This window comes from Botryllus schlosseri, chromosome 6, assembly GCF_051294905.1.
Source record: "Botryllus schlosseri isolate E-star chromosome 6, Bs_hap1, whole genome shotgun sequence".
NCBI lineage: Eukaryota > Metazoa > Chordata > Ascidiacea > Stolidobranchia > Styelidae > Botryllus > Botryllus schlosseri.
In genome coordinates, this window is record NC_137241.1 from 25,309,324 (window position 1) to 25,332,439 (window position 23,116).

Below are 23,116 nucleotides of genomic sequence, written 5' to 3' on the forward strand. Positions count from 1 at the left end.
GCTCTGACGTTATAAATGTTTGGATTTTCGGAATCAGTGTGACAATAGGCTATACCAATAATACCAGTTAGTATCAATCCAGAGCGGTTTAGTCATTCACGAATATCGATAGAAAATACCCATAATAATTGGTGTTTTAATCATTGAGGGTTTCACAATTATATTGTACTCATCGTGACGACAGGTGAGGCACTACCTCACTTGCCCCCCATGAGCGGTGAACGCACGACACTGTGCTAAACGTGATTGAGACCCCGATATTAGTTATTCAGTTCAGAATTCAAAATGAATTTTATTGAACAACACGCCATAAAGGTAGCGATGCATACAATCCAGAAAAGTGAACTGTGAACCGTAATCGTGATGCAATGTCGCCATGTTTTGATTTTTTAAGTGCGCGTGCTTTCCACCAGAAACCCCTGAATTCCCCACCGGTCGGGAAACAGTACATAAAGATTGTTTGACAGGCATATTCCGTTTTACCAATGCTACCTCTATCCAATCGATCAATCAATTAGATTAATATTGCATGGTAGTAATATTCCAAAGAGAATCAGGGGTGCTCATTACGTCGATCGCGATCGCTCGCTGCGAAGTTGTGAGCAATGAGCAGTTGAGCATTGAGCAGTGAGAACTGCATGCATACTGCCGTCTTCTGCGAATCATTGATTTACCAGCAACATGGGTATCAATGAGCAAATAATAAGTCAAGGTTCAACTAAAGTCGGTCATATCTATATAACAGGTCGAATACTGATGTGATACAATATCTAAAATAAATGATAAATGTTGGAATCGCGAACATTCATGAAATTTCTACATGGGTGACGTAATTTTCCGAAATGAATTCTCCCAGCGTATAGTCACGCTTCCACCCTATCATGCGTCAGTGTGCTTTCACGAAAGAGAAGACCAACAAAGAAAAAATGATGACGCCTTCCACGCCTTCGACACACCCGATCGAACGATGTAGCTGATGCAAACTGTTTGCCCGTGAGGCAATTCACGATAGCGTCAACCAATCGGTTTGCAGCTTACCGAGCAAAATCAGCTAGCTCACATCAAAACAATAAAGCGAGCTAACGCCTATATATACGCTTAGCCCTTTACCATAACGAGTATTACGGACTATATAGCCGTAGCGCAACCAGAGTTTATAGCGAAGTGAAGTTCAAGAAGAAACATCAACGAAAGTGATCATGTCGGCGACAAACAGCTTCGAAGCACAATATTACGATGAATACGACTACTATAATTTGGAAGAATCACTGCAGTCTGGCAATACCAGTCGCAAGGGGCGTTCCAAGACCGAAGCAAGTATGAGAAGGTTGGTAATCACCGTATTTTTCCATTAATTTTTGCCAGATGTAACGTTTTCTTTTTATCTTCCAGCAACCCTAACACTAATACGTGGAAAACGTTTGGAAAACTGGAAACAGAAAGCAACAACCGCGCGAGAAAAAATGCCCCAAAAGCTCAATCCTGAAGTTGGATGCTATGATGGTAAATCCTATCTGGTTTTACATGAATATATATGTAGACGTTACAAATTTTGATTCTTCTAGGACTGATCCAAGGGTAACGACAAATGTAACGTCAGCTGAGACAGCTGCGAGCACATAAAGCATGGATAAAGGAATGGCAAAGATGGATATCCTAGCACGATCGACGGACATCGTTCGTGCTGCAGTGGCTCTACCAACTAGAGAAAGTTGACTTGCTTTCGGCAAGTTTTTCGTTGTTGGAAATGCTGATTATGATAATTTCGGAGCGATGTGTCTCCACATGCTTGCAATAATGCGATTTAATAAGTTTGCGCAACTTTGAGATTGATGTTTGGGCAACTATTTCTACTTTGTAGCACTAGAGGTCGATGAAATACATTTGAGACATGAACTTGTGGTTTCTGATTCTGAAAGAGCTATATATACTCAACGTCAGTGGACGGAAGGTTTTTGTGGTTTTCTCACACGTTGGAAGTGGCATCTTGGCCTCTCACTTTGGAATGAAACATTGTCCCCAGGGCCAGACATATCATGCCTGGCTGCCGTATTTCATTGCTACGCTCCACTAATAGCATGAAATCGGGATAATATTCCTAACATTCCCGACAGCATTAATTGCGTAATTCCCCTGACATGGCGAGGGCGCGGCAGGTCGAAGTAAAGATTGCAGTGGAGTCGAGATAAGGAAATTGTCGGGAGCTAGTCGTGTTCTATCGATATGGTGTGTGAATCATACCATGCAGGTCTCATTTCGAGTCGGAAGGATTATTTAATTGACGAGACAACGGCCACCCGCGTCCTTTATTTGACTGATAAAAGCCGGCAACCGCACATTCCTATGTAAATACCCGATTTTTTTTAAATATAAAGCCGGCGAATATTACGGTCATTGTTTCAGGTAATTCAATCCATCAATAATGTATTTGAAAATTTCATTAGATCAAAACGCAACAAGACTGCGATATAATAATGAAAAGATAGGAGGGTGTCGAAGCGACATGGAGTAGCCTTATAGTCTTTAACTCACAAGACACACTCACAGACACCCACAATTACTAATTTAGCTGACATAAATATTGCAGTTTGAGAACGAATATTTATGACATGGGGAAGAACAATGGAGAAATTCGTCATTTTACGGCAATAGTACCGCACTATAGGAAACTCGAAACCGCAACGATAAATAAGCATTCAATGCATTCTGGCGATGCAATGTGATCTTGTTTGCTTTCGCCATATTTTTCTGCTATCGTCATTTACACGCCAGGTCCATTCTTCTAGCTAGAGTAGTGGTTCCCAACCTAGGGTGAGAAAGCATTTGGGGGTCCGTATCATAGCTAGGGCCCCACAGGCGCCTGGCTGTCCATCCAACAAGTCGCTGCTAAAGATATTCGGTTTCCTAAACATAGAAGACATGCGGAAACTAGAGATCGCCAAGTTTATGTATCAGTTCCACTGCGGTCGTTGTCCCGATTATTTCAATGACTTTTTTACCTCCGAATCAAAAGCGCACAAGTACAACACACGTGCGCCCACGTCGTCCAAATATCATATGATCGACCGAAAAGATCATCGCTCCATCAAATATGCCGGACCTGATGTGTGGAACAGTATCCCGCCGGCCATCCGACAGTCGACGAGCATGTCCACATTCAAGTCGAAATACAAGCAATTACTACTAAATGAATACTAGTCCATCCTCAAGATTAGCGGACCACGACTGACCTATCGATCTCGCCTTCCATGACATGCCACTCCATTGCTTGCTGCTTGCTTTTTTCTATACTATTCTTTACTTTTCATTCAGTGTACAATGTGCATGCCTCCTCTTTACATCGCCTAGGCCAAGGTGGGTGTCTGATTCCATCGACTACTCCAAGTCGCTTCGACACCTTCCTATCTTTTTATTGTATCGCATTTTTGTGGTGTATTGAACTGATAAATTGCAAATAAAACAATGATGATGATGATCTTGATGAAATTTGAGGAAAAACGAAAAGCGATCATTATACTTTCATTTCTCTCATTAAATGCACATGCAGGGCCTACGATATCGTAGGCCCCGGCACATGTGTCAAGCTCAAGCACGGGAGAATAAACTGTATCGGTCTGCATTAAGATAAATTGATGCTGATATGTGGTACATTGACCTCACACGACATCTACCACAACGCATGTCGATTAGAATCAAATCAGGATTGACACTTCTATGACGTAACAGAAAACATGCGGTTTAATTCAGGAAAGACAAAATCGGCGCTTTATTTAAATTTGCTTACGTTGAAAAAGTTCGGCATGGCACTTTGGGTCACCTATTTTAAATTATATCACTGAGGAAAACCACTTGGCGAAGGGTGACACGCCCTGACAGTGCGAGGCGTCACGCCTGTGGCCCGGTTACCATAACGTGCAGGTTCTATACCAATACCGAGAAAACTATTACCGAGAATGGACACCACCGAGAATGCTATTACCGCGATTGGACATTACCGAGAATGGACATTACCGAGAATGGACATTACCGAGAATGGACACTGCCGAGTATGGACATTACCGAGAATGAACACCACCGTGAATGGATATTACCAAGAACGGACACCACCGAGAAGGGACATTACCGAGAATAGACATTACCGAGAATGGAAATTACCGAGAATGGCCAATGCCGTGAATCTAACTTACTGAGACGGACGTTGTCGAGATATTAATACCTGATAATTGACACCGGATGTGGCAACGCCGTGATGCACATACACACGATCTGATCACATGCATACCATGCCTGCTTTGCATCCATTATTCTCGGTGATGTCCATACTCGGTAATGTCCATTCTCGGTGGTGTCCATTCTCGGTATTGTCCATTCTCGGTGGTGTCCATTCTCGGTAATGTCCATTCTCGGTGGTGTTCATACTCGGTAATGTCCATTCTCGGCGGTGTCCATTCTCGGTAGTGTCCAATTTCGGTGGTGTCCATTATCGGTAATGTCCATTCTCGGTGGTGTCCATTCTCGGAAATGGCATTCTCGGTAATGGTTTTCTCGGTATTAATTGGACACCAATGTGCAACTGTAGCGGGTTGGTCGTCAGCATATCTTTTCTATATTTATATATTTTCCCACTTCTTCATAGTTTCGTAATTTTAGTATTATTTTAATTGTTTATTCAATATTATGCTAATGATGCATTCAACTTTTGTGCTCTTGTTCGTTTGTTCTCTTGTTCTTTCTTTCTTTTAACAACAACAACAACATCTACTACAATTTGACTAAGTACAGTAGTTGAGTAGCATTAAATTATTACAACAGTCAGTAATATGTTTGAGTTTTAGGCAAAATCTGGGCAGGGGTCCGCGGAATTTATAATCTGTTTAAAGGGGTCCACGACAGTAAAAAGCTATAGCAATTCAAGGTGCATATGGAAATTCATTTGCTCCGCGCAGCCCTCTGTCTCTGCCCCATCACGAATTTTGCATCGATTGCAGATGAACATGTTTTGGAAAGCTGAAAAGAGGACACTACTTCAAAATTTTCAGACTCGCTATATCGGAGGAAAATCCTGAATAAATGGTACATTTTCTGTACTTCGTGGTCGGTTGACTAAAAAAAAGGTCAACTTTCCAGCTCAGCTCCCGAAATAGCCGCCGGAGCGTTACTTCAGTGCTGATTTACTGTATCTCAGTCGAATTTTGCCCAATATTTAACCAAAATTCTAAAAAAAGGGACAAAATCTCAAAAAAGAGGACATTTGGGCGTCCTCCAAGTACACTTTCGAAAAAGTCAAAAAAGAGGACAAATCCTCTTAAAAGAGGACGTATGGTAACCGTATCATAATTGCTGTGTTTTACAATTAGTATCCTATACAGTCTTACAGTGCCCAAACCGTGTGCTGTGAAGTGAGCACAAACTGCACAAGCGCGTGCAGTTCGTGCACAATTTGCATGTCGTTATCGCTTGTACGCAGAGATTGGAGGCTGATTGCTATAGCGTGTGTTGTTATTGCGACTCCTTATTTTCCCAAAGCATTGTAATCTTGTGTTTTTTGATCTGATAAAATTAGCAATAAAACAAAAACAACTTGGCCCTGTCGGCTGTGTATATAGATCTCAGAAGGCAACAGGCAGAGACATGTTTGTCTAGCGCAGTGGTTCCCAACGTGGGCGATATCGCCCCCCAGGGGGCGATTTGGCGATCTAGGGGGGCGAAAATTACGAAGGGGGCGATAGGGGGGCGAAAATGGACAAAGGGGGCGACGGGGGGCGAAAATAGCGAAGGGGGCGATAGGGGGGCGATGACGCGTCAAAACGGCTGACCTTTTTTTTTTTTTTTTTTTTTTTTTTTTTAGTCATCCACCTAGCCATTCGGAGAGAAAAAACGTTATTTTCAGCTCTGAGCAGAGAAAGATGACCTTTTTTTTTTTTTTTTTTTTAGTCAACCCGCCGGTGATTACAGCCTGTATGCCCAATTATCGGTGCACAAAATTTGGGGGGCGATGATCGGTGTTGACCTTGAAAAGGGGGCGATGGGTCGAAAAAGGTTGGGAACCACTGGTCTAGCGCTAGCCTATCAAATTTCTGTCCACAATTGTGAACTTATTGAATGATAGTTACAAACATTGACGCAATCTCATGTAGCTGAGATGCTGTGTTTTCGTGTGTAGCCAACTTTATACACGAAGATGAGGATCCGAAGATATAGGCATTTACGAAATCTATTTGCCACATAGCTGGGACTTCTGTACTGGAGCGAATTGACGGTTACCGAATGACTTGAATATCGTGAAACCATTCCATAATCATGATCAGCCTTCCATCTCTTTGTGTTCTTTCATAGCCTGTATTGAATGTTTATGTCACACGTGAAATATTTATCATTGGAAGATAGGTTCAGTCAGTTTGACTACAAATTAGGTTTCATATCAAACCGCGGACTATAGCCTAGGCTACGTAGCTCGTACGACTATACTTCTCATTTCTACAGAAACATAAACTTCCCTAAGAAGGACCTCTAATATCGATCTTATGTTATATTATCATTGGGTGCTATTTGTGTCATTTTCGAATTTGTGCAGGTAAATTGGGGAAGTGCCAAAGGAATTTTAATCTGTAACATTATTATGATTATTGCATTCAATAATTGCAATAGATATTATTTTCGAAATGAAAATTGAGCTCAATAGATACTGGTATTGGTGAATTGACAATGTGATGATCACGTATATGTCGCTGAGTTGAGAAAAACAAATCCACTATAGTTAGAACTGTCGCGACATGCACAAAGAAAAGTATATATGATGAGTATATACGCCAAGATAAAATTAACGCTTGGATGAATATGAGATCGGAAGGCCCGAAGATATTGTACTGTCTGTTTACGAAAGGTGACGTAAGAAATCAGAATATCGGAGACAATAAACCGCTCCGAACTTGTCATGTTTAACAAAACACATGGCGGTAATCCGTGGGAAATCTCATATGATGCCGCAATCACGCAAATGTGCACCAACATCACGAATTTTGTAGCAGCTGAATGTAAATGATATTTTGAGGATGGAAGGAATGAAGAATAAGGATAGCGGAAATTGTTTCACTGAATACCAGGAAAACGGGACTATATTGTTACGACTCCTAAAAGAAAAGCAATCGACGTTTTACTTCTTTTCGGTAATATTTCGCCGACCTGATCATTGTAATCGAGGTAGATTCAAGACGATAGTACGTAATATATTTTCTCAATTCCAGGGTTCTTTGGCCTTCACCGGCGTGACATTTATCACTGTTGGAGCTATATTCCTAGGATCTCGCGATAATGCATTTTCCTTCTTCTTTTATTTTGGTCTTTTGGTGAGTAAGACAGGACATATTTTGTGAATGCAATCATATATCTTGAACCGCTAATATTTTCATGATATCAACCGAAGAAGCCGTCCATCGGGGCAAATATGAACGACAATTCACCTCGGATTGCGAATTATGTATAATAAAAATCACATTACGCATTGACCATAGCCTACTCTCACGTCTCTCGAGACAGTTTTTTTTTGTAACTTCATTCATAAAAAAATGAAAATTAGTATGAGCAATTTACTTTTGTGTAAAAGTATGTCAATGGGCAAATCGCAAGTTTCAGTTCAGTTCGGTTTATTAGCAATTTTTATCAGTTCAATACAGCACAAAAATGCGATACAATGAATAGATAGGAAGGTGTCGAAACGACTTGGAGTAGTTTTAGGAATCAGACACCCACCTTGGCCTAGGCGATGTGAAGAGGAGTTTCTGTTCTAATAGACAGCAAATTAACACGAATTACACATATTTCAGGCAATCACGCTGTCATTGGGATTCTTTTGTCAAGGGTGGAGATATCATAGACAGAGAGTAAGATGCAACTTTTCAAACACAATAATAAATAGGAAAAAATTGATTACTGATTACCATAGGTGGCGAAAAGAACTTGCAACATTGAGAAAATAAAAAGAGAGGCGATGCAATTTCTTCCGTCGATAACGTCTGTTCCAAATCATCACACTGCCTTCGTCAATTTCGACAAAAATGCTGATGAAATGGTACAAACAGGAGTCAAAATTAGCTGTGAAGTAACGGTGCCTAATTCAAGTGCACGTGGGCTTCACATCGGTAATCATTTGTTGCCTTCATAGATTTGAACCTGCACCTACATCATATATACACAAACTTGATTGACTTATTTGAATAGGTAAGTGCATGGATGAAATTATATGGAAAGAGCAAGATGGCGTAGCTTAACCGGATGAAATTTGTGGGCGGCCAATTTTTTCAACGTTTTCGTGACGTCACAGAATCCTATGACGTCAATAAGATCATGTCGAAAATCCGGAGTAGGCAAGGTGCCCTCGTCTCCATTGACCAGGATAATTACTGAATAATTGATAGTATTTTATCGAACCAGTATATATTCGTTACAGTATAGCCGAATATTTTTACGTGTGTCCTATGTGCTATAACTCACAGCTGGATAGATGTATCTGTTGATTTGATTCGCTTGGACCAATCGCAGATGATCTGGCCAGAATTGATTGATTGCAAGGATTTCATCTCTGACAAAAATATCAATTTCACCCAGAAGCTGATCAAGCGGATGTCTCTATACTTTATTGGTCTATGGTTCACCATTCAGACAAATTATTATAATCCCAAAATACTAGCAGACGACAACACAATGGAAAGACAGCAAGAAAGGAGTCGAAACGAATGGGTGGATTGTAATCATTGACGAGGGATGTTTTCAACCGCAAAGTTAGCCCTCAGGTTTACCGGACCGATCTCGCCTTCCGACGCATGCACCTTTTTGTCAACTGCATTTTTATATTATTTTTCTTTACTTTTCTTTCAATGTGCATGCTGCCTCCTTTTTTACATCGCCTAGGCCAGGTGGGTGTCATTTCAAAGACTACCCCCAAGTCGGTTCGACATCTACTATCTTTTATTGTATCGCAGTCTTGTGGTGTATTGAAATGATGGTATTTTAGCAATAAATCGAATTGAATCTAGCTCTGATGGGCGGAACTCTTATCGATGGTTTCCCCAGCACTGTTATCATTATTGTGCCTTGTTATACAATACAATAATATTCAATACAGAACCGCCTTCGCTGAAAGAAGATGTATGCCTCCTCGCCTATACAATGAATGGCAGGGAGTCAGTGGAGGGACTGAGAAACATATCGCGTAAAATAGTGACGTATATGGCGTGTGCTAATATAAATCGTTATAAATCCTTTTTTACTAAAACGAACGACAACAGCGAGACTAGAAAGTGTTGATATCGTCGCAAATATAATAAAATACTGCGCTAATTTTGCATTCTCAGTGTGTGGTCAAAATGAATGTGTGTGACCAATGGAAGTGCTGCGCTTTTGGTTACGCTGGGAAGTATAATATATTCTAGGCTCAGAAAATACGACGAGTATAACCTCTCGATTCGCTGTCTCTCCTACGTCGATTCGCGGCAGACGGCTACTCAGTGCTGATGCCTGCGTTTACATAGCGAACTGCACCACAAGCCATAAACCAAGAACGCGACAGACGAGAGCTAATCACGTGACTACTAGCCTTGGGTCAAATGGCGGCGTTAATATTCTCGCTCTAAGAGCAAATCTCGCTTGAAGGTATCGTGTAAAATGGCGAGGAAACTCGCTAACCGCTCCAGCATGTAGAACTCGGTTTAGTAAAATTTCTCTGAATATATTACACAGATTTGCAAGAATTCCTATCGTAACCATTTTGTCTGTATGTATTTATGAGACACTGCGCAGCTGCTCTGCAAGGAACCGCTTAGATAGCGACACAATATATTTTTGTCCGTTATGGAAGAGGAGCCTTTGATCTCCCTACAGCAAGTGAGGTCTCAAAGCCCTTTTGAGGAGGTAATCATAGTCCAGCCTGCGGAGGAAGTAATAAGCGACGAACCTTTGAGAATACCAAACCCGGTGGTTGGGTCGGACCAAATCTTGGTGCCTGTATCAGATTCGTTAGCGGACCACGACCCAGAAGGTTCCGTGGGTACGACGAAGAGCAAGAAAGGGTCGAAAAGGTCAAGAAAATCAGATGGCCGCGAGGATGGGGAACGTAAAATGTCGAAGAAATGGGAGCAGAAGCAAGTACAGATTAAAACCCTCGAGGGAGAGTTTTCCGTAACCATGTGGGCTTCAGGTACGTTGCAATTTCGTAACAAGACAAAACCACGTAAAATAACCCAGATATGCTGTCGAAATATTGTCCTGACTCGCAGCACTAGTGATCGCATGCCGGCTCGCTGACGGCGCGAAGATGAATGACAAATAATCCAAGATGGCGGCTGTGCCAACATGGCGGAAACCGGTCAGGTTTGCCAAAATGGCCGCTTACTTGAAACGGGACACACGCGCCTGGCAGTGGTGAGCGTTTGCAACTGTTGGCTGCGAGTTGGTTGACCAATAATTCGGGGACTTCTTGCAAAATATCATCCATTTAATAATCCATCACTATTGCAATAAAATATATATTTTAATCAAATCTAAATTTGACTGAATCTTATAATGTCACCCAACCATAACCCTAGGGGGTACTTTCTTCACTATGTCAAGTTGTTCTACATAGTCTTACATAGGCTTTTAGTAAACATTCTCTGATTTACACGACATCGGTGAACATTTACTGTGATGCAACTGGCCAAATGCTAATGACGAGTAGTCTGGACACAATGATTTGACTACTCGAGTCAAAGTCATATTTTTGAGTTTTTTTGTGACTAATCATTAGCCATACTTCATCGTTCCAACAGTTTCTTCCCACAAAGGATATTAAAAGTGTCTAATCTGGGTTGAAAACATATCAGCATCTACAAAATGAAGCATAATACTGGACATGCTAACGAAAACGATATTTCTTTTGGGAAGTTGTCTCTCATTGCGTTATCTCATAGCTATGGTGTTAACAAATACAAAATTAGCTTATGCCTACTTATAATTAAGTGTACCTGGGACCAGAGTGGAATTGGTGGCAACGTCATGCGCAACTTTCCGTGTAATTACCTAATTATTCTATGCAAGAAACCCTTCTATCACGCGCAACTTATTGCTGAAAACAACCACTGTTTTCAGTCTGAACCTGGGATGGTTAATTGTGGTTGCATGTAAAGTACATACCGTACCGTACATGATCTCTTGAAATTCCTCCTAATGTGTATGATGTCGCTGTGTGCGATCGAAAACTCTACTCGAAGCTTAACGTTGTACTCAGAATTATGTCAATTGGGTAGTCCTACTCATTTAAATCTAGTCTTAATAATCAGATAACAATCTGTATCCCCTCTCCCCCAAACATATCTCTTAGCCGAGCAATCTATCGCTACCGTAATATAAATCTTGAGATGAGATGTATGATTTCTGACACTATTGAACTGCGCTTGTCAAGAGTGTTCGAATCATAACTAGTTTCACAGGTTGCAATTTATAGGATATGAAAATACTGATATGGCATTCGTGCTGTGCCGCTCGCTAAGCAATTGAAGATCAATGTAGAAATGAGCTGCCTCAAGCGATCAAGTTGGTCAAATTTTCAATGCCAGATAGCCTTTGAGGCTATCGGTACGACCTGATGCCAAATATTTTGACGGGACGGGAACGCTGGGTGTGAAACAATATGTGGATTATAGGCCTTTTGGGGCTGTGTGTTGACATTGATCCAGACTTGTACAAACTACTGGATGTTCACTACCGGTACTCACTTTTCAGAATTCCCAACTAGAACTGACGACCTTTACAAATGCATATAACTAAAACTGCTTCCTTTTTCAAAATCTGCAAATAGAACTAGAACTACCTTTAGTTCGTTCACCGTCAACCATCCTGACTGGTAGTTGATGCAAGTCTGCATCGATTCCTGACATATCATGCTGGACAAAAATTGATAAGGCTGCTGTGGAAAGGGTGATTTGAGAATTACTAAAATATAGTTGCTATAGATCTATGTAGTAGGGAATACCAAATCATGCAATGGTTCCAGTTCAATTTTAATTTCCATGCACAGACATATGCCGCACCATTAGCAGAATGCAATTTCTCATCTATATGAGGCTGTATCTTTGTCTGTCCAGTATACTGTGGTGTTCTCTAACCTTGCCAAGACCATGCATTTTTATCCTATGATTTTTGCATTGTTATAAGTAGACGTCATGAATACCTGTTGAAACAAATAGAAATAGAAATAAAAATACTCACTTCTATTGTGCTCAAGCTTTCTCGGTCGGTACGCTATAGCAAATTATACTGCAGGTGCGCATTCCTGCGCAATAATAAAGTTTTATATTGTTGAATATAACAGCTCTGAATGTGCTTCAGCTATGGGCTCCAATGAAACTGACATGCTATCTTTACCGTATTACCAATGGATGCTTTTCAAATATAATCGTCTTGCTATCATTACCGAATTCTCTAAACACTTAATCTTACCTCATATATAAAATGATGAACGTAAGGCTACCAGCATAAGATGTCTCGGCTAATTTTGAGACCAACCGACCTGCTAACGAACGATTAATGATCATTATGAATCCGTCTTGTATTGATGGTTGAAGTAGTTGTTTCCTTTTGCAGATGATAAAAAGACGAGTGATCTCGGGGAAGATTATGCCGCAATTGCCAATGTACCATCAGTGGATAGCACTACACCTTCGTCAAGTCAGGATGGAGTGTCAACAGAAAACACTAATGTAATGCACCATATTTTGTTAATGGAAGTGATATAAATTAAAAACAGTGCTAAAATATGACCTTTCTTGCAGAAATTCTTCATTTTATTGAATTGAAGTATTATCACTAAAAAGGGAATTGTGATAAGGCATGTGTTATTTAAAAAAAATGAACATAACATAATCATAGTATTGGCGTGTCATTATTGGTGTTGTCGATGGTGACTTGTGACTCGCTATCACTTTGGAGCGGTGCTTCCCAACCTTTTTCTGTTTGCGACCCTCTTTTAACGCAAGTTTTATTGCACGAATCATAATGAGTAGGGCGATTTTTTTTCACCTAAAAACGGAAGATTTTGACCACATGTATGCAAATTAGGTGTTTTCGCACATAATGTTAGAATTGTACTGCCTATCTTCATTTCTGGTTGGAACTGTCTGTCTTTACGAAGTATTATGGCTTGAAAAAACTTTGTTTTAACGAAATCTGAACCTATGAAGAATGCCAGTAGTTGCATAACGAATTATGATAGAAATGATTAAAATTTGTTGTAGTACAAAAAAGGTACTTTCCTACATTCTCGGGTAGAAAGTGTCTATCCTTGCTAAGTAGCTTGCCAAGAATATAGAAAGAATGTTCAACAGCAGCAGTTGTTGGCTGGCAACACTGGAGCTGTGTGTACACTGCTGGTGACACACCGTGTTACTTCATTCTAACAATGTTATCTACATCACAATTTTTTATCATGGGCTTCTTGATATAAGAAACAATGCCCAGTGCCCACACAGCCTTGCTTCAGTTAGGATTTTGCGGTACTTTGAGCATAACTCCATGTCAACCTATTTGTTTCATTTGGCCGTTTATGAATCCCAATGAGCAGACAATGGGCCGTATACACCGCCACCGGTAAGCCTTTAAAGTAGGTTACAAGATGTAAAATATCAAATGACCGACAGTGCAAACATCTACAATAAAACGAAATGCAGGTTGCAAAAATCTTTTGACTTCGTAAATAATTTTAATAATTCGACCAGATGTATCAGTCAGTAGCCTACCTAAAATTGAGGTTCATCAAATTTAGACCCATCGCCACAGCCAAGATCGTCAGTTCTGAAAAGGTGTTTTATTTATGCCTATAAAAGTGCTATTGTATTAAATCAATTATAAGATTGCTATCATTCCAAACAGGCTAATTCCATTATAATTTAGCAAATTTTTTGAGATTTGTAATGCATAGTCTCAGAATTGTCCAATATTTATATATGTTGTTCTTTTTTGAATTCCAAGTTTATTAAAAAAAAAAAAATTGAAAAATGTTCAGCGGTTCAAAAGATATTGCGATTTAAAATCCTCTCGTCACTAGGTGGCGCTACTTTCAAAAATCTTTGAAATCGATATTTTTCGCTTAAATGATGGTAGAGAACCAATTAAAATGTCCAATTAACCAATTCTGGGGCCAAGGAATTCAATAAAACCAACTGTTTCGCCCTAAACTCAATGAAAAAAAAGTTACGGATGAAAAAAAAATGGGGGGGACGGGCTTGAAAATGTCTGTGGGATACGGCCTATACAAAAAAAAAATATTGTGAAATGTGCTTTCAAGGAGTATGGTTGATAAAAAGCTTGATTTTAAATTTAATATTTATTCCACCATGAAATATGCATTACATAAAAATTTCATGGTCCCAACCCATATCCCTGCTCACCGTAAATACTATTATTACCAGTCAAATATATGAATAAATTTATTTGTTTTGGTTTCTGAAATTTTTCAAGTAGAATCCGTGCTGAACCACCGCATCAACAATAATAGAAGCAAGTAACAAAAGACATATTTACAATTGATCTTGAAATGTGGCAAGTCGACGATCCAAAATGCATGCCAAACACGAAACAATAAATATGTTCGGATTTTTGACTTCTGACAATACTAAGAGACAAAATGCATTTTCAACATATTTATTGTTTCGTGTTTGGCATGCATTTTGGTTCGTCGACTTGCCACATTTCAAGATCAATTGTGAATATGTATTTTGTTACTTGCTTCTATTATTGTTAATGCGGTGGTTCAGCACGGATTCTACTTGGAAAATTTCAAAAACCAAAACTAATAAATTTATTGATATATTTGACTGGTGATAATAGTATTTACGGTGAGCAGGAATATGGGTTGGGACCATGAAATTTTTATGTAATGCATATTTCATGGTGGAATAAATATTAAATTTAAAATCAAGCTTTTTATCAACCATACTCCTTAAAAGCACATTTCACAATAATTTTTTTTTGTGTAGGCCGTATCCCACAGACATTTTCAAGCCCGTCCCCCCCATTTTTTTTTTCATCCGTAACTTTTTTTTCATTGAGTTTAGGGCGAAACAGTTGGTTTTATTGAATTCCTTGGCCCCAGAATTGGTTAATTGGACATTTTAATTGGTTCTCTACCATCATTTAAGCGAAAAATATCGATTTCAAAGATTTTTGAAAGTAGCGCCACCTAGTGACGAGAGGATTTTAAATCGCAATATCTTTTGAACCGCTGAACATTTTTCAATTTTTTTTTTTTTAATAAACTTGGAATTCAAAAAAGAATAACATTTGTAAATATTGGACAATTCTGAGGGTATGCATTACAGCCCCTGTTAAATTATAATGGAATTAGCCAACAACCAAAGCAGGCCTAAGACATGTTGAAGAGAAAACTACTGTAACATTCAGAAATACTTCGCGATGTACCTGAAATAGCTACCGTAAACCGGGGTAACTTTGGACTTAAGGGTAACTTTGGACACTAAGCAGTAAAAGATTTAAATGGTTATTGATGAAAAAGGGTTGCCGCTGGATGTCCAATTCTTTTTCATGAGGCAACAGTACTACAAGTAGTCTCTATAAAAGGTGGATTCATTTCACTACCAGATAAACTTGACCCAACATCGATAAATTAATGGAGGGGGTCAATTTCGTCAAAATTGATGGCCAATAAACTTCTTACAGCCAAACATAGATAGCATGTGATTCACAGATTCAAACCTTGGCAGCAGATACCTTTAAGTAGTCCTAATCCATGGCCAAAATCTCAGTGGGCTCGCCCTTAGATCAATACAAGAAAATGTGATGTCCAAAGTTACCCCGTCAAATTTTATCAGAACGGGGCAACTTTGGACAGTGAAAAATGTGATATTTAGAGCTCTGGAAAGTGGCTGCTTCATCTGTGTCAAAGGGTATTGTCAACTATATTCCTTATGACCGGCCTGCTGGCTTCTTAAAATGGAATGAGAAGGTTAATAAATTAAGAGTTTGATAAAATATGAAAAAATGGGTAGGCAATGAGCTGAGAGATTGTAATCGGGTGTAAGCTACTTGAAAAACTTATCACATACTCCTAAAGATGCGCCTGCTGAATGTGGGATATCGTAAATTATGACAAATATATCCATCAGACAGTGGCGGCTCGTCCTATAGGGCAACTGGGGCATTGCCCCACCTAAAATTCTCTTCAATAACAATTCTTTACCATTTATAGACGCACACCAATCTATATATACCGAAACCACAGCGAAAATCGTATTCTTCTTGTCCTTTCGCTTGTAAATGCCCATATATAGCGAAGTCTCTACGAAAATCGAATTCTCTTCTGTGTTTTTGCTTTGCGAATGCCTAGCCGGGGCATGCCCCGGTAGCGCTCATAACAAGCTTTCACTGTCTATTCTCTCAAAGCCGCGCACAATAAAGAAACGGTAATTTACTCTCTCCTATTCATAAAATGACCGAGCAACCGGGGCAAATTAGCTCTGTGCCCTTAAGGTGTGATGTAACAATCGTATATATAGCTGAACTCGGTTACCGTCATATGCGTTTAGTCGACCTTTGGTGGTATAGGTCGATTTTGATGGTGTTTCACACCATGAAAACTCTTGAAACTTGGTATGTCATGTCGTGATGGTGGTATTTAACACTGCCCCAAGTTTCAGGGTTTTTACTTAAAGTTTAGGGTAGTAATTCCGTTTCCGAAGTTGAGTGTGTGCTGATCCTTCATGTATCGCAAACAGATTTTACTCAAACCCGGTATTGGTCTCTATTGATTTTAACGATGCTCCTTACCTAGATCCGTCATAAGCTTTTGAACAGTATGACTTGATTTTTATATCGAACGCTATGCCAAGTCTCAAGGTTGACACTCAATGATTAGGGCAGTAATTTCGTTATCAAGGTCGAGCATGGTAGAGATGCGCTCCGATCTGACACTTTAGCCTTCAACGCTTTGCGGATATCACGCAAAAGCCGTTGTATCTGCGGTAACGTTAACTGAGATGATGATATCATTCTCAGATTCCATTCAAATATTTACTTTGATATTATATCCTCCAATGTCAATTTCACCGTGAAATTGTGGCCGTCAAGCCATTTGCTTACAACCCCCTCAAGCGCGATAGCTATTTAGTTTTCGATGGCGGCTAACAGCTGATCACTTGATCAGCCTATTCCTCAGTAAATTTTACGCAAAATTCGGTGTTGGTCTGTTTGCATTAATTTTGACAGTGTGCCATACCGAAAAGGGCCATGAGGACACTTCTCGATGATGTCATGTAACAGTGTACTAAGTTTAAGGCTTTCATCCACGTATTTATTCGGTAATATATATATTCCAAAGGCGATTTCGCAGCAGACCTATAAACAGTAATAAAGCCGTATGTGTCGTGTTACAGTCTCCAGTTTCAAGGCCAAAATCTTCTATGCTGTACCGAGACCGAATTTCCGAGGCTGCTATTCTTAGTTCTTCAGAATGATGTTTTGGATTCAATATGACAGGCCCAATCTATGAGATAACAATTGCGTATCTGTCCGAACTCGTTGACCTTTCCAATTAGGCTTACGCTATCTCTCGAGTTATAGTCATTTCCATTTCTGCAGATAATTAGTCAGGCCTAGTGCGAACATGAACCGTGTTGAATCTTTTTTCCGTACGCCGTTTACGCAGTTACCATACTTCAAGTCACAGCTCACCGGCGGACCTCTCGAGTCTCGCGGCACATACGTTAAAATCACTGTTGCCGGGAAATTCATGTTACCGTACCATCATTAAGTTACTTGTTTACGTTGGAAAACGCGATTGTGACGTCATCTTGATAAAAAGTCGCTTGCAGCCCTTGCCCCACCACCCGATATTGTCACGAGCCGCCACTGCCATCAGAGGACATAGGAAAGGGAAAAGAAAATATATCTTTTCTAGAACAGTAATAGATTCGAAATCGGCAATAAATCACGCTAACATACTTAATGTTTGCTGTTGATTGCTGACACTGCCAGTGGGATACCCCATTGTCACCATACGTTATTATAAGTCCCAATTAGTGAAGGCATGAGGGAAAATTGAGTGAAGGGATGAATAAGGGGGCATCAGCCTTCATAAACTACCTATTTTTTTTGGGGGGGGGGTGTTCAGGTTAAAATCATGCAATAGGCCAGACATATGCTATTTTGTTTCAGTTTTAGCCAATGTTCTCATCAACTCTTACCAAATAAGCCTCATTTACGAGGTTTCATAAACAATAGAGGGTAAATGCATACAAAAAACTACATTGTCCAAAGTTACCCCACATGCACGGGTAACTTTGGACACAGATAATTTACAAAAATAAGGTACTTATTTATGACCATGAAGATTTTGGATTAGTTAGTTCTAATCTTTGCTCCATGACTCCAAAAAAACACAAAACTTGCCTCCCCTACACCCTAGCATTTCCAAGATACAAAGCGGAATTGTTGAGAATTGTCCAATGTTACCCCAGTTTACGGGTATGCAGTGCGACCCACTGGATAGAAAGCACTGGTGCAGACTATACAATACGTACAAACTTGGTTAGAGTAGTTTTGTAGACCTACCTGACTTTTTCAAATCTAGGGCCTTGGTGTTAAAGTGAGGACAAACTAGTTTGTATACCAATTTCCAAGTTTAGGTGCAAGGTTTAATTGTGTAACGACATGTGTTATGAAATTTAGTTTTTTTTCTGGTAGCGGTAAGCCTACTTAATACAACTTGCACTTTCAGCAGGAAGATGAAACTATTATCGTTGCAAATGATCAATGGATTCATGATTCAGGATTTTCAATTCGTCACTGTCGCATACTATGTCGAATTTGTATTTTATATGTGCTGACAAACAAACTGAATCAGGGTCACAGACACCTTGTAGGCCTGGCAATTTATACAATTCTACCCTAGTATGAATTCCTTGAATGTTCAGTTAATTATCATGTTCACCCTGTGTTAATACTGGAAGAAATTTCAATCTGGCATGAAATACACAAATGTTGTCTTGTCACAGTATACAATACCAGAGATCAGAGAGGAGGCGGATGAACCCAAGCAATATATCCCATACACGTAAGTTCATAGTCATAGTATCATTACTATTGTCGGTATTGGCTGTCTGGTGGGTATGATTTCCAGCGCTGTTGTGTGACCATAAACCATTTGTACAATTGTACATAGTAGTACATATCAGGTCTATCAGGTTCAAGTACAGTATGTTTTGTACAGTATATTGACAATTTGTATGGGTCGTCCTTTGCCATTGATGAGGGCTCACTTTGAAGAAAGGGGTTATGGGCTTTAGGAAATATATATACCTTAGACCAGGGCTCACCAACCTTTTTGAAACCAAGATCTACTTCGTGGGTACTGATTAATGCGAAGGGCTACCAGTTACTCCCACCGCCTACCCGTATCAGTTGGAATTTCTTCACTTTGACATCAGAGCGATGGACATGGTTTCCGTCCGCGCCTTACCATGCTAATATAACTCTTCCTGGGACTCGAGCCAGCGTCTTCGAGTTCAGTTGTGTCACCGCACTCGGCGCCGAAGTGTCCAGCTATGCGTCTAGGTTTGGGAAGAGTACATTCCCTTTCGGATCCGCAGGGATTAAGACGTTTCGTTGGGTAGAATGACCGATATTCAACTGCTGTTCACATCGCAACCTTCTCCACTTTCATTAGAATATTTGCTACTGCCATCACGGGACAACGCCGCGTTGATGACCCCTGCCTGAGACCCTTGATCCTGTTCAGCGGGTAGGGTCTACTTGTGGCATTACTACCTAATACTATACTTGACAGCATCGTTTCGCTTCGACAGAGACTGCTACATTTGTAGGACCAATCTGATTCATGTCTGACCACATGTATCAAATAAGTTGAAAATGTGGTCCCGACTTTTGTTGGTTGGCGGACCCTCCATTAGCATTGCCAAAGACGGTCAGCTATATCATCTCTCCCTGAATAATATGCCCCAAAACTCGGATAAAACCGTGACTTAGCACTAGATAGATGATCGAATCTTCCTTTGGCAACGCTCCACATTGTGCCTGGAAAATAGGTGCTATCCAAGGTCATGCAAGTATGCAACACTTGAACATGTAGGCTAAAGTTATGAAGAGGTTTTGCAATTGTGTAGTTACTTTGCTTGTGTTGAAATAGAGATGCTCAGATATTGATTACAAAGTTGTATCATTTAGTGCTAATTTGAAGACAAAGACGAAGAAGTCCAAGCCTGTAGATGACACACCGCGAAATGTTGCTTGTCCTCACCAGGTAAAATTTTATGTCAAATCATTTATCAACAACTTCCCCATTTCATTTCACGATTATAATTTTAGGGTTGTACGAAGTTCTTCAGAGACAATGCGGCGATGAGAAAACATTTGCACACCCACGGACCTCGAGTTCATGTCTGTGCAGAATGCGGAAAAGCTTTTGTCGAAAGTTCTAAACTGAAACGGCATATGCTTGTTCATACCGGAGAAAAGCCATTCCAAGTATGTTGTGACGTGTGCTTATTCGGGTCAATATGGTAATTCGATGAGAGTAGACAAACCTTGTCCGAATAGTTGGCTCATGCGTAACTGCAAATCCGACGCATACATATCATACAGCAATAATGGTGGCTCATTAAATATGCATGCACAGTATTCGGTATCAGATTAGAATGATCGATACGACCTTGGAGGTCAACTAGTCTGATCACACCCGCATCAAACAGGTACAGTTGTCTCTACACGGTCTGGCCATAACAAGTGTTAGTTAGAAAGGAAATTAAAAAAGAGAAAAATTAAAAGATGGTAGTGAATTAATGATACCATCCGTGTAAATACTGAGCCGTATGTTATACTAGGGTAACCATCTTTCTGTGGCTCAAATTCCGGACACTCTTTAGCGCCCACTAGTGGATTTAAAAATGAGGTAAGATTCGATATCTGTCAATATGACGTCACACTATAGCAATGCTTTGCCTGTCGACCAGAGGTGCTCACGATCGGGTTCAACAGCTGGAATATGTGGTTGTGTGTTGTAACCAGAACCGATACTTTTACAGCCCTCTCCGGCCCAAATAAACACTGATCTTGGGCCCGCCATAGGGTAATCAATGCAAATTCTTGGGGGGGGACTTGCTATATGCGTCTGGTCATTAAATTTTGTGAATGAATTCTGTCAATAATATTGGTTCTATGGTCTACCATCTATTACTAAATAATTTTGATCCTCTCCCCGCCCACATGATAGCGGCAGAGCTGGCGAAGGATGATGACTTGCAGAATGCAGGGAACGTCATTGCACATCGTAAAGTCAATGTTCATGTCACACGAATACGACTATTTATGAGCCTAACTGCCGGTCCGCACCAGCAGTTAGCGCAGCCAGAGGTTTTCAACCTTTTATGGTCGTGACTCCATGCCTAATTTGCAAATGTTCCGTGGTCCAGCTCAGAATTTGATAAGCTGATTACTAAAAAACGGCCGGCACCTTCACCCATACTTACTCACGGCCTATTTCGGAAGATGATTAGATTGATTACGTTCAACATCTTCAAGAACCCCAGAATAAAGGCAAACTACCCCCAGGTTTAGAGCCACTACTTTTGGCGAAACCTTAACCAACTATAGGAACATACCGTTCTCATTCTTATTCATTTTGATTGCATTTTTTTTGCGATGGTGTCCCCCCCCTACCATGATAAAATCAACGTAAGTGACACTTGAGTCGTGCGCAGCATAAATCATGTAGCGTAAATCTCCCCTAAAATAACATTGTTTATGTTGATTTACGAAAGCCAATCTCAAGCATTCAAAATTCCGGACATTTAGGCATATTTTAGAATTTCCTCCCGGATGCAGTTTGAACAGCGAAATCCCATACGTGTCCGGGAAAGTCCGGACGTATGGCAACCCTATGTTATACTCTCTTTCAGTAGAGAAAATGCAACTGAACTCGGATATTTTCATGTCTATCCAATGGGAAGCCAAACGACTATCGTTGCCACTTGGGATTCCAACTCTTCTGTAATAACTCCCCGGCCTTCCATGTTGCCAGTCATTTTTATTTACAAGCACTACACCATATGTTATGAACTGTTTACACCTAGGCACAGGTGATAGGGTTGAAAAAAGTTCTTTAATGTGACGTAGAACTGGTATTGTCTTCTATGTTGTCGCGTGACAGAGGTACTACATATTTCCACATCATTCATAGTTTATGAAGTCATGATGAGTGATAGTCCCTGGTAACCTACTCAATATTGGCCAGGTAATCAGTGGTATCTGGTACTGTGAAAGAATTTATCAAATCAGTTATCACTACTTGACCTTGGTCTTTGCGACTTGCACTAGACTCGGATTGAGTAGCCGCATCGATTCTCCCGGCCCTGCCAGTAAACAAGTCTGAATCGGGTTATTGTTTTCGATTAAAAACGTCCGAGAATGAGCAAGGCGTAGTCGCAACGCAAATGAGAGTTGAAGCATCGCCGTCAAGTAATCAACGTCTTTTTCCAGTGCCCTTTCGAAGGATGCGGAAAGCGATTCTCGTTGGACTTCAACTTGCGCACCCACATGCGGATTCACACCGGCGACAGGCCGTACGTTTGCCCGTTCGACGGTTGCGACAAGAAATTTGCCCAATCCACCAACTTGAAATCTCATATTCTAACTCACGCAAAGGCGCGTAAGCAGGTCAGCCCACCTCCGGGAACCTGGTAACAACACCCGAATCGCAAGGACGAGAGCGTCACATGTCCATATGTGAGCAGGGCTGGGGGGGGGGTCTCAAATTCCAGCACGACTGCGCTCCTGCAAGGATTCCAAATCGTGACTCTGCCTGTGTGTCACAAACTCCGTCCAATCGAAAATTGCGACCTGGCTAATTACTAATGAATTTTCACCATATTGAAAACCCGTGGCTCTGACACTTGACTGTCAAGTGTCTAGCAATGTCCTAACACTGATTCCAGCACCTCAGTCCTGCGACAGTTCAGCTTGCACCTCTCAGTCTTGAACATATACTAACACACGATTCTTTCTAATAAATATACTTTCTTTCATCCTTACTTGTGCCCATTTGAAATGCATTGCTGCT

At 40.5% G+C, this 23,116-nt stretch overlaps 2 protein-coding genes and 1 long non-coding RNA gene across 9 annotated transcripts; all 3 read left to right on the forward strand.

Annotated features, from left to right (window-relative positions):
• The first annotated feature begins 997 nt into the window (after positions 1–997).
• LOC145441789 (uncharacterized) lies at positions 998–5,003 on the forward strand. 2 transcript variants are annotated; one of them, XR_013915892.1, is made up of 4 exons: positions 998–1,327; positions 1,393–1,503; positions 1,566–4,882; positions 4,989–5,003. It is a non-coding gene; the product is annotated as an uncharacterized LOC145441789 (long non-coding RNA). The 2 variants fall into 2 exon arrangements; XR_013915891.1 differs by lacking the exon at positions 4,989–5,003 and having other exon boundaries at positions 1,077–1,327; positions 1,566–1,896.
• A 1,056-nt stretch (positions 5,004–6,059) lies between these two features.
• Positions 6,060–9,141, forward strand: LOC145441787 (uncharacterized). 6 transcript variants are annotated; one of them, XR_013915888.1, is made up of 5 exons: positions 6,060–7,346; positions 7,824–7,880; positions 7,943–8,104; positions 8,162–8,217; positions 8,539–9,141. XR_013915888.1 is itself a non-coding variant. In XM_080319730.1 (5 exons), exons 1-5 carry the CDS (start codon positions 7,053–7,055, stop codon positions 8,265–8,267), a joined length of 519 nt encoding a protein of 172 aa, XP_080175856.1. In that variant the 5' UTR covers positions 6,060–7,052; the 3' UTR covers positions 8,268–9,141. The 6 variants fall into 6 exon arrangements, 3 of the variants coding, with proteins under 3 accessions (XP_080175856.1, XP_080175855.1, XP_080175857.1); XR_013915889.1 differs by having other exon boundaries at positions 8,687–9,141; XR_013915890.1 differs by having other exon boundaries at positions 8,690–9,141.
• A 317-nt stretch (positions 9,142–9,458) lies between these two features.
• Positions 9,459–23,087, forward strand: LOC145441785 (uncharacterized). The gene is made up of 6 exons (XM_080319727.1): positions 9,459–10,192; positions 12,616–12,731; positions 19,038–19,096; positions 20,227–20,302; positions 20,368–20,526; positions 22,537–23,087. Exons 1-6 carry the CDS (start codon positions 9,847–9,849, stop codon positions 22,738–22,740), a joined length of 960 nt encoding a protein of 319 aa, XP_080175853.1. The 5' UTR covers positions 9,459–9,846; the 3' UTR covers positions 22,741–23,087.
• The last annotated feature ends 29 nt before the right edge of the window (positions 23,088–23,116 follow it).